Genomic DNA, 12,764 nt, shown 5'->3' on the forward strand with positions numbered 1-12,764 from the left:
AATTTAATAATACTGATGGGAGTTGTGATAACGATAGTTGCATCGTTGAAGCTGTTGTTGATATGAGTAGAAATAATAAAGATGACAAAGCTGATGAACTTAATGATGATAACAACAACAACGTTGGTTTCCTTAATAATGATGATGATAAAACTAATGGTGATAACAATAGTATCTGTAATGATATGATAGTCAGTGATGTTATTCCATCTACTAATGATAATGATGGTGATGATGAAGGTGATGACAGAATGAATTCACCTAATGATAACGGTGATGATGGTAAAGGTGATAATAAAAATGACAACAATAATAATAATGATGATGATGATAACAACAAGAATGGTGATGACAATAAGGACAATGGCGATGATGATAGTAATGGTAAAGTTAATGATGAAGGTAATGGTGATAATGAAAGTAATAATGATAAAGATGACGACGACCAGGGCGATGATTGTAAGAAGAGCAATAGCATGTTGAATGTAGAAGAGCCAATGGATGTTGATGCAGAAATGAACAGAGGTTTGTATGTATATTGTGTTGATGTTGTGTATAACTGTTCTATTTGTATGTATGTAAGTGTGTATGCATGTATGTTTGTATGTATGTATGTGTATGGATGTATGTATGCAGTGTGCTTTACCTAATAGCCAAGTGTTTAAAAATAGTGGCGTGTCTGTGTGAGTGTGTTTGATTTTTAGGAAATGGTGTTTTTATTTATTTAATTAATTTGAAAAATGGTTTTTGAACAGTTAAAATGTGGCTTTAATTGTAAATAAATGCTCCTACATAAAATAGTGACGACATTGTCTTAAAAATTGTTACTATATATTTGTAAACCTATAAAGTTTTCAGTGGATTTATTATATGTAAGTGTTGATGCTTTCAAAATGATCTAGAGTCTAGAAAACATTTCGAATCATTGATGGAAAGCCAACGTGTGCATCTTGAGGAGCTGTGTTCTGATTGGAGGAGCTATCTGGAGAAGGAAGTACAACATGTCACTGATGAAGGTTTCTTATTGGCTGCCGGTGTTTAAATGTTTTTGCGAGAATGATTTTTTATTGGTTGATAAGTTAACTTTGTGTTTGTAATCTAAGTTTTCATAAGTTCACTTGATTTTACCGTCATTGAAATAAAGTTTTTTAAATTTAAGTATTTGTAACAAATCTTTGTATTGGTTACTAAGTTTGTGTTAGTCATAGTTGCATTGAAATTTATTATAGATTGCCAGTTGACATTTAAATCAATGTTATCGACATATGCTAATCATATACAAACATTTTTGAAGGTCAAGGTGAGATCAGAGTGTCAATCGGGAAGGCTGAGTTGTTGATGAAGGAGAGGTTCAGTCAGTTCCAGTCTCTCATTGAGGATCACGTGACTGGAAGGAGTGCCAAGGAGGTGACCTCACAAGACTTGCAAGGGTTCTGGGATATGGTCTTGTTTCAGGTTGGTTCAGTGTTTGATGTGTTGGTTGGCTGGTTGAATGGTAGGCTGGTTAATTTGTCAATTGTTGGCTGGCTGTGTTTTTGCGTTTTTAGAGAGATGTAAAAAAATGTTTTTAATTCTTTGCGATTTTATTTACTATTACTGTTTCAAAGGGTGGTGTGTTTAAATGCCTGAAACTTATTGATGTTTTGGTTGGATAATTTGACATTGCGCATCGATGTATTCATTCTATTGTTGACAGGTTGATGATGTGGACGCTATGTTCCAGAAGTTGCAAGTTATGAAGGAAAAAAATTGGATAAAGGAAGACAAAACTACAACTGCTGCAAGAAATATTGACAAGAAAATGGTAGAGCAGTTTTGATTTATATTAGTTAAATTTTTTTAATTACTTTTTTATATTTGTTTTTTAATTTGTAAGTAACAAAATACTTCAAATTTCGTAAGCCAAAGAAAACAACAAAGACAGCAGCTTCCAGTACCAAACCAACTGGCAAGGGTCCCTCCAAATTTGCAGAGTTTCGTGACATGATGAAAAAAAAGAAAGACACGACAGCGACGACAGATTCTGCAGTGGCTGCTGTTGGTACCGACGGCGATGCAGTCCTCGAGAAGGAGAACAAGGGGGCAGTGGTTTCCGTGATTGATGAGTTGAAATCTTTTGATGGAGGCTTCTTCAAAGTGGATAGTCCCATTAAAGTTACACCAGGTTGGCTAAACATTGTGATTTTATTTGGTGCAATTTATTTAATCAGTAAGCCCAGAGATCTTCTTCCAATTATAGGTTCATGATCATCTAACTTGATTAAAAGTAATTTCAAATAACATTAGTTAAAAATAAGTTCAAATGACATTAATTACACAATCAGGCAGAAAAAGTTTGACCTCTGCCCTGTTGAACAGAACATCAGATAAGAAGAAAACCCCTGTACTTTCAAAATTGGCCCAAGTGATCACCTCACCAAACGATACACCCCCATCGTCATCGCCATCGTTGACGTCGCCAGCGAGCGACGACCTCGCGACACCGGCGACAGAGAGGCGCATTGTCGTTGGTGCCGTCGGAAACTACAACACCCCATACCCTAGTGACGTCGTTGAATGTTTCGACGGTAATCACAATGATCATAATTACTTCGGTGGTGAGATGGAGCACCAATCTACTAGGGATTCTACTGCCGATGGAGTTAATGATGGCGAACAACGAACTGATGATAAGGTTGAGGTGGAATCAAATGGTCAAATTGCTGCCTCCTTTTGTTTGAAGAAGAAAGCAAAAAATAATTTATACTCTATGGAAAAGACAGATAGAAGAAAAAGTCGGAGGTATTAGTGCAGCTTATTACTTTGTTATTATGTCCATTTGTTACTATTGTTTGTCTGGTTACTGTTCACTATTCATTTTGTTGCTGTTTGTATTACATTTACTCATAAATTCATTTGTTTGTGGTTCGTTATTTCTTAATTTCTTCGTTCATAACTCATCTTTCTATACGTTCATTTTTTGTTCATTCATTTGCTCATTCACAGATTTTCTCATTCAGTCATTCATTTACTCACTCATTCATCTTTTTTTCTCTCATATAGGAAAACAGTTACTTTCAAAGCTTTGAATTTGGATGACTCACCACCGCCGACTACGACGACTGCAGCTCCAGAAACAGCAGCAGCTTCATTAATAGCAACGACATCAGCAACACCACAACCAACAAAAACATCACCTACAAAGACATCAGCAGTGGCTGACCGACCGCTCAACACCTCTCCAGACCTCCTCAGTCCCTTCCAGAAACTAACTAAACTGCAGTGTATGTTTGCTTTCAACTAGCTATAATTTAGCCTTTTATATACATATATATATCGTACTATCATTACAGTACTGTCATTATATTGTAGTGTATATATGTAGTATAGTATATTATAATATAATAAAATGTTTAAATAATTACTATAAGATATGATGATTTAAATTGCTACTGATAAATAGACTAATTAGTATGTATGTCATGTTTTTGTATGAATGCGTATGCGTACACTTCTGTATGCGTGTTTGTTTTCTGTGCTCAACAACCTGAGTTTGTATGTGTAAATGGTAAATGGATGATAATGTTCATAAAAGTATGGATAAAAGTTATGTGTGTGTGTGTGTTTTATTTATGTGTAGTGTTAATAAATAAATAAATGTCTGTTTGTTTGTTTGTCTGTTTGTTTATATGTGGATATCATGTTTTTTATCACAATCAGTCGATGAAGATGATGAAGGTACTGATGAAGTAAAAGACCTTATTACGTTCACTCCTACAGCTGTTACGCCATGTAAGTTTTTGTGATGTGTGTCTGTGTGTGTGTCTGTGTGTGTGTTCGTGCGCGCGGTTGTATTTATTGTTGTTAACCTTCCTAGTTTGGTTAATATGTTGTGTGGCTGTCATCTGATTTGTTGCTTGCACTAATTTTCCAACTGTTGATAGTTACGAATTAATTAACGTTTAATCAAATTGAATGATATCTATTATTAATTAATTAGCTAATTAATTTGTCGATGAATTAGTTAAAAAAAACTAATTATCTTGAAAAAGCGAGAAAAAGAAAGTCTATGTCCTCAACGAAAGCTGATGATGTTCCCACAAAAAGCACACGAAGATCAGCGAGATTGTCACGTGGTGTGAACGTCAACTGATGATTGGATGATTAGTTATTATTAATGAACTAATTAATTAATTTTATATAATTATGTGGCCTATTATATGTATATATATTATAGAGATATTTAGTTTTATATGTACTGTACATGTACATGTTTGTCCTTTAAAATGCTATTTGATAATTTTTCAACAATAAATGGAGCATACACTTGACTATTCCTTGACTGTTCATTACTTATGATTTTAATGGAGTTGTAAAAAGAATTTAGCGAAAAAGGTTCATCTTGCGGCTTTTTTTTCTTTTTAGCTGGCTATCTGTAAAACTTGTATGTTTGCTTTAAATATTTCAATATAATGTTACGATGTTAATGTAGTGCTACAATATTGATGTAATGTTGTGATGGTGATGAAATTTCGCCACTAATGATTCACATTCATTCATCATAGTCACCGCCCCATGCATAATTACTTAAAAGGTTGTCGGTTTCGTGGAGAGAAATTTGCTCTTTAGTTTCGGGAAGGCTTGAAACTAAATTTTTTAAAACTTTCAGAATGCTGTTTATTAATCTACGTGTAAAAGCTTTTTTAGCTGTCCTTTGTATATAGTTCAGGAGTGGGCAAACTGCGGCCGCGAGGTCTTGTTCGCCAAAAATAAAGACATTATGACCATAAAAGGAGTTACAAATCTTGAAAAATTCTCCGAAAAAATTAGCTATTTAAGCACTTATCCGGCCCTTTAAAGGTAAAATAGTTCTCAATGCGGCCCTCACAGCAAAAAGTTTGCCTACCTCTGATATAGTTTATGATTCACCTAGCTGAAAATTCCTAAAGAATGTATAGAAGTATTCTTATATGGCAAACTCGTGTATAACATGAAATCGGTAGACATTAATTTTATTTACTAATAAATTTTGATTTTTAATATTACAATTTTTACGAAATGTTTCTATTTTTATTGAATGTTACAACTGTAATGAATTTTTTTTAATTATATATAAAGTAAGAACAAATCAAAACACGACTGTTCGAAACTCCAGATCAGCAATGGCGATGAATTTTGAATTTTATTCTACTTTTTCAGTAATCTAAAAACTCGATGGTCTATCATTTGGTTATTTTGTCATGTTCTTTTGGTAGCAATAAACACATTTTGATAAACACTTGGTAAGAAACAGCTGATTGTAATAAACCGTTATAACCGCACGAACACAGTAAATGTGCATACAATGTATCAACTATAGATATCTATAGTATCTACACGAAAATCAATGGATACACGAAAATAAATAAATACATGAATGAATGCCTAGTCTTCATTTAATGATTAACAGTCAATGAAACAAGTTTGTACAGTCTACTTTACTAATAAACAAAAAAATGTTCATTGTTTAATTTGGTTCATTCAGTATCTTTAGGTTTCATTTAACATATAAACCACGTCTTGTTTGTAATGTAACTAGATATCACAAAACCTCTTAACCACGTTAATGTGCTTCACTTGATACTGTATCCACATTATTGATATTAATATTTGAATTGTGCTATGATATATCGATATAAATTAACAACGTATAACGTATCTTGGTAACTTATATATCGAAATTGGCCCTACATGATATAATTGAGATTACTCGCTTATAACGAAACTTCAACATGACTGTGCTTGAATACGCTGTGTTATAATTGATAATGATATATGTATAATTATCATGCGTATATATAGATATATAATATATATATAGATATATAATTATATTATATAATTATAGTTATTATAATTTAATAATTATATTATATATTTATTATAACATAACAATTATGGAAATGGTTGGAAATCATCCTCTTCGCACCAGGTGTATTCAATGAGGGACTTCTTCAAGCAGGAGAGCAAGATGTATGCGTGTATAAAATCCACAATCTATTCGGATTGTATGTTTTTCAATTAGTTAATACTAGGTTATTTATTAATTTATTGGTTAATTAATTAATTAAATGAATGAATTTTTGAATGAGTCAATATGGTATTCGTCGATTTTTATGTTTTAATAAAGTGATGGAATTAAATCGCAGGTATATAGTTTTGTGAGAGTTTCAATATTTTTAATCTTGAAAAAAGTTGCAGATTTTTCCATTGTAACTAAAGATCAGTAGTTGGAAATGTAAACGTGTGTACCGTCTGAACATACCATAATCGATTTGTTATCTCTATATGTACGTATGTATGTAAATCATTGATTTTGATTTACTTGAGGTATAACTTATGCGTACGAAGTACTTGTGTGTGTGTGTGGGGGGGGGAGGGGAGGGAGTATGTATGAGAAAGGAAGATAACAATCCTCGACCAAAAGTATTTTAAATGTAAGTTATTAGGTGCTCGTTCTCAGAGATTGATACTAGGAAGGATTGTGATATTCATGTTAATATTTCTCAGTATTTTTATCAATATTTTCCATCTTTCTAGAAAATTTGTCTAATTTTCTGAAATAGCTGCTTTCTTGGAATTATTAGAAAGCCTGCCTGACGCATTACATTTATATGTGAATAGCTGAACGAAAGCATCAATTTCATCACATTCCCTAATTAAAAAGTTCATGAAGCAAAGCAAAACAGCTGGACGACTTTATTAATAGGATGTTAACCTCCTTTTTTTCGAAAATTACACTTCAAGTTTATTTATAGCTATTTTGGAAATTACAAACATTTTATTTATAGACTTTGGAAAATTAGCTCTGGACTAGGACTAATCTGTGTAGAGCACGTAAAGCATAACTTTGAATTATGCAAATGGGAAAATGAGTCTCATAGACTGACAATGTACGTACGTTTCGGTCGGTGGGTTTATAAATACATATATGTCTTCATGTAGGTAGGTGTAATGAAAGTTTAACTTTGCGTTCATTTGACATGCTATGCCTGCCGTCTTTCTAGATGACAATCTGCAGATAGTTTTAATTTTCCAAAAACAAGAAGAATTATTTTTAAATTAACGATTGTAGGAAGTCATCTTTTAAAAGTCTTTTATCTCTGCAAGTAGAAATCATTTGTTTTTGCTTCTCGGATATTCATTACTTTTAATGAAAATTATCGCAAAATAACCGCTCAGAGCAACAATTTTTACTTTGCTTAGTAGCAGTTTATGTTTATCACAGTGAAAACACTTCATCAAATGTCTAAATTTATGACATTTCTTTAAAAAATCTCCGAAAAACTTTTTGGCTTCGATATGTGATGTGATATCAGAAGAATAAAACAAGACATTGGCCCGAGCAAAACGGGTTTTAGCTTGAGAATCAACGAATTATTTTCATTTACCGGCGCGGCTACTTGTTCGCTTTTTACGTATTTTTACGTTTCTATTCATTATCTTTGTGACGAATGATAATTATAAAAATGATTGTACAGTGTTTGATTGCATTATTACAAAATGCTGGTCAGTTAATCAGTGACCCTCCTCTCTTTCTCCAGCCATTTTTTTTCAGATGTTTATTGTTATCAAGTCCAATTACACTTTAATTAAAAACACCAGCTAAAAACTTTTTCCACAAAAAATAAAATCAAATCTCACTTGTTCGAAGCTTTGATTAAAAATAGAGGAAGAGATTTTTCTTTCAAAGATAAAAGGCGAGATAATTCTTTGATTCTTAAAAAATAAAAAGTTGAGAGGAAAAGAGGGAGAAAATAAAAGTAAGAAGAAAGAAACAGAGAGAGAGAAAAAAAAGAGGGAGAGAGAGAAAAAGAGAGAAGAGAGGGAGGGAGAGATAGAAAAGAGAGAGAGAGAGAAAGGAGACAAAAAATGCCGCGCCTTCTCAACATTATATCCATCACCCGCATTTGATAAATAAAACAACGTTTAATTTATATTTGCGCGCAGGTTAGCATATATCATATATTTGGTGTGATATATGGTATATTATATGTGATATACGTATGATATCCAGCCATATTATATATCATACATCGATCAAAATATCAAACATGATACATATCAAATATCTAATACACATGCATATAACATGTGTTTATATATCATATATCAAAACATTAAACGTCATAGGTCATTTAAAACATGTCTATGTATCATGTATTTACATGTCATATAACAATACATTAAATATGATATATATATATATATATATCAAGAATTTATATATCATACATCAATATATCGAACAAGATACCAATTATATATCAAATGTTATCCTATATTACACACACACACGTTTCTATGTTTTATATTTATCCCATGATTCATAGGACAACACTGAAATATGCGCTGAATTAATTAGGAAGATATCAACGCTTGGTTGATGGATGGTATCAATCAATCAATCTATCTATCTATCAATCTATCTATCTATCATTCAAATTGAATTGAATTGAAATTGTATTACGCACGCTATATCGGCTATCGGGTGTATACACACCTACAATCGGGTACAGTCGTGTGTCTAATATACACATACACACCTCTACACACACGTGCGTATACATATACATACGCATATATAAGCTTGTGTGGATGTATGTTTTGTATTATGTATTGTATTGTATTTGCATTATATCATATAAAAATACATACATACAGAACATATATATATATATATCTACAAATACGAACATACGTAAGTAGTACACACACACACACACACGCACACACACACACGTAAATAAACAACAACAAACATCGAACGACAATGAATTATTTATTGTTAAAATTGCGGAAGTGTGGAAGAAATGAAAGAGCGACGACAAAATGAGAATAAGAAGGACACACGCACACACGCACACACGCGCATATATTGAAGAGCCTTATAATGCACTTTGTTTAGATTGCCTGTCAATAAGGATATAATAAAGATGAATGACTCCGATATAAAGAAGAAGAAAAATTAACAAATTTTTCTCATTTTTTTCTTTGTTTCTTTCTCTCTCTCTCTCTCTCTTTCTCTCTCTCTCTTTTTTTCCTTTTTTCTATAATGATCCTCCATTCTATCTTTCTCAAAACATTAGCATTTGAATATTGAGTGAACGTACGTGTTTATAGATGAATGAACGGATGGATTGATGGTCAAGTGTTTGGGTATATTAATCACTTTATAAATTAAAAATTGTATGAATTATGGATTAATTAATTAATTTATGAATAAATTAATTAATTAGAATAAATTAATTATAATATAAAAGAAAATTATTTCAACATCCACATTACTTTGACGATTAATATTTATGACAAGAATCACTGCAGGGATTCGAATTCTTTTTAACATTCAAACAGAACCAATAAGACAACCCTGGGGGGGGGGGTTCCTGGGGTGGTGTCTTTTGTGTGGTGAGTTTGTGTGTGTGTATTGTGTAAAAATGTATGTATGTTTGTATTGTATGTTTGTTTGTTTGTATGCTTGTTTGTAAGTATGTTAAAATCAAAACATGATGAATGACACTAAACAGTCAAACATCAAGTAACAAGTGGATTAACACTTTGATTTGTCGCTATGTATGTATGTTTGTTTGTATGTATGTATAAATGTATGTATGTATGTATGTATGTATGTATGTATGTATGCATGTGTGTATGTATGTATGTATGTATGTATGTATGTATGTATGTATGTATGTATGTATGTATGTATGTATGTATGTACGTATGTATGTATGTATGTATGTATGTATGTATGTATGTATGTATGTACGTACGTACGTACGTACGTACGTACGTATGTATGTATGTATGTATGTATGTATGTATGTATGTATGTATGTATGTATGTATGTATGTATGTATGTATGTATGTATGTATGTATGTATGTATGTATGTATGTATGTGTGCCCTAACCTTAACTCTGATATTATTAAAGCCATTATAGGACACATTGGGATATGACATGATGGCTGCTACCGCTTCAACCTGACATTGCAAATCACTCGATCTATTTTTAGACGACGACGACGATGAATAACGAACGTGAGATTGATAACGATTATCATTATGGTTATTATTATTGTTGTTGTTATTATTGTTATTATTATTGTTGTTGTTGGGATGATGACGATGATGATGGTCAGAAAAAGTAGGGATGTGACAGCAGGACGTCGGCACGAATGGACCGTCGGCGAATGTGGTGTGGTTGTACCAACTGCTTGTCTTGTAGTCTACCGGTCCGCTCACCCCACAGCAATCCATCTGTTACAAACGACATTCTCAAAAGTTTTTTTTAAAATTTCATTTTGAGTCTTTAAAATAATTGCAAAAATATTAACACCAATTGACATAATCTTTACAACGTGATCGTCTATAGACACGAGATTGTAGAGACATGAACATAGACAGACAGACAAACCCATTTGTATACGTATAGGCAGTCAAACTAGCACAAACAAACTGTAGCATTTGAAACATACAAGCAGGCAGTCAAACGCAAAAACAGACACACACACACACACACACACACACACACGTACACATACACCGTACATAAACACACACACACATAAATAAGAATATATAGAGATATATATATATAGAGAGAGAGAGAGAAAGAGAAATTTATATATCATATTATATATATAGAGAGAGAGAGAAAGAGAGAGAGAGAGAGAGATTTATATATCATATAGAGGCAGACAGACATTGACGTGCCCGCTGACGTTCCAACGTTCGATCATAAATAACGATTTTTAGGTTGTCAGGAGAGTTTATTTTACATAACTTCATTCCAATGATGACGTCATAAATATGCGTGCATATTATTATTAGGCGATATTAACACACACGCACACGCGCATACACAATACACATACAATGCGTCTCTTCTTTAAATAAGATTAATTTTAAATAAGCTTCAATTATTTGATATCATTCTCATAAACTTATTCATAGCGTAGACATTGTCAAATTTGACGTCATCCTCCTCCTCATCATCATCTTCGTCATCATCATCATCATCGTCGTCATCATCATCATCATCGTCGTCATCATCATCTTCATTATCATCATTTATTTATTTATTTTTAAATTAATAATAAACATACAAAAGGTTTCTTCATAGAATAATGGGAAAATATTTTAATTACATGCGTGTGCACGCTCATATTAATAAATAACGAAACATTTTTCAATAATAATAACAAAATAACAACAACAACAATAACAATAACAACAATAACAACAATAATTATAACTATAAGTTACTAATAAGAATAATTATAACAAAAACAATAATAATAAACGAAATTAATTATTGATGTTTAATAATGAGTGATTGGTTGAATCTAGAATGATTGATTCCATAGTTTGTTGACAAAATAATGCAATTTAAATGTAAACAAAATGACGTAACCAAACAACTGTAAACAAATCTTGTAAACAGAGTAGTTGTAAACACAGACATGTAACGATAGATGTAAACAAACAAGTAAACAACGGATACAAACCAACGCAAAAAATAACACGCGCAAAGAGATTAAAACAAACAAAAATAAACATACATAAAACATGATGCATGATACATGATGCATGATGCATGATACATGATTCATGCATATTAACAATCAACGTAATAAACAAACAAATCAATAAAAAATAAACAAATTCATATAAACGAACTCACAAACAAACACATAAACACAAACAAACAAATACAAACACACACACACACAAACATACAATGGTGCATGTAAACAAATAAACAAATATCTCCCAAGACATGGAGACGTATATAGATGGCGTCAAAATAAAACTGGCCGCGATAAGAGCCTTGGTGTTCCCGATCTGTATGCATGTATGTTTGTTAGTTTGTATATGTGTTTGTTTGTATGTATGTATGTGTGTATGTATGTATGTATGTATGTATATATGTATGTATGTGTTTGTGTGCGTGTGTATGTTTGGGTATATTTATGTCTGCATATATGTACGTACCCTAGTAAAGTTCGGATGAACGTGTGCATCTTTGTGACTTTTGTAATAAAATACCAATAAAGATAATGAGGATGACGAAGACTACGATGATGATGAAGACGACTACGATGATGATGAAGACGACGATGATGATGGTGATGACGATGACGATGATGATGACGATGATGATGATGAGGATGCAGGTCACGCATTGATCACGTGACGAAACATTCTTCGGCACCTAGCATCGTTCATGTGTCAGCATTATGTCAAAGCATCATAATACTTATGTCTCCTTCTTCTTTGCATGTTTGTTTGTTGGTTTTGTGTGTGTCTGTCTGTCTGTCTGTATGTGTTTGTCTGTCTGTTTGTATGTATGTGTATTTAAATTAGCTACTTTCAAAAAAAAGTCAGAGTTTTTAACCCATAAATATTTAAGATTTAATGAAATTTTTTTAACTTAATTATCGTTATTATCTCAATCTCGATCTGGTTGGTTTTTTACAATCCTTTCTTCAAAATATTGTTCTTACAACTGTGGCAAGCTTAACGCAAACAAACCTCTAAATGGCCAAGCAATAAAATTAAATTTAATCTATATTTTTTTTAATTTTTAGTATATTTTTATTTTCGTCGACAACTTTCCTTTCGCTTCTTTGTTGCAGTTGTTGAATTATGTGTGGCTATAAACGGGTTTATGCTGATGACAAGTCGACCGATGGATGACAAACAAAAAATATATCCTTGCTAAAACACCAACACACGCGCA

At 32.2% G+C, this 12,764-nt stretch overlaps 2 protein-coding genes across 2 annotated transcripts; one reads left to right on the top strand and one right to left on the bottom strand.

Annotated features, from left to right (window-relative positions):
• Positions 1-1,290: 1,290 nt before the first annotated feature.
• On the top strand, positions 1,291-1,455 carry HELRODRAFT_147718 (hypothetical protein; the record flags this gene model as incomplete). Its single annotated transcript, XM_009012996.1, has 1 exon — positions 1,291-1,455. A coding segment is annotated over one exon (165 nt), but the record flags the coding sequence as incomplete, so codon positions are not given.
• A 4,458-nt stretch (positions 1,456-5,913) lies between these two features.
• HELRODRAFT_167493 (hypothetical protein) lies at positions 5,914-10,279 on the bottom strand (the record flags this gene model as incomplete). The annotated part of the gene is made up of 2 exons (XM_009012997.1): positions 5,914-6,015; positions 9,932-10,279. 2 exons carry the CDS (start codon positions 10,277-10,279, stop codon positions 5,914-5,916), a joined length of 450 nt encoding a protein of 149 aa, XP_009011245.1.
• Between the last annotated feature and the right edge of the window lie 2,485 nt (positions 10,280-12,764).

This window comes from Helobdella robusta (genome assembly GCF_000326865.2).
Source record: "Helobdella robusta unplaced genomic scaffold HELROscaffold_11, whole genome shotgun sequence".
Classification (NCBI taxonomy): Eukaryota; Metazoa; Annelida; class Clitellata; order Rhynchobdellida; family Glossiphoniidae; genus Helobdella; species Helobdella robusta.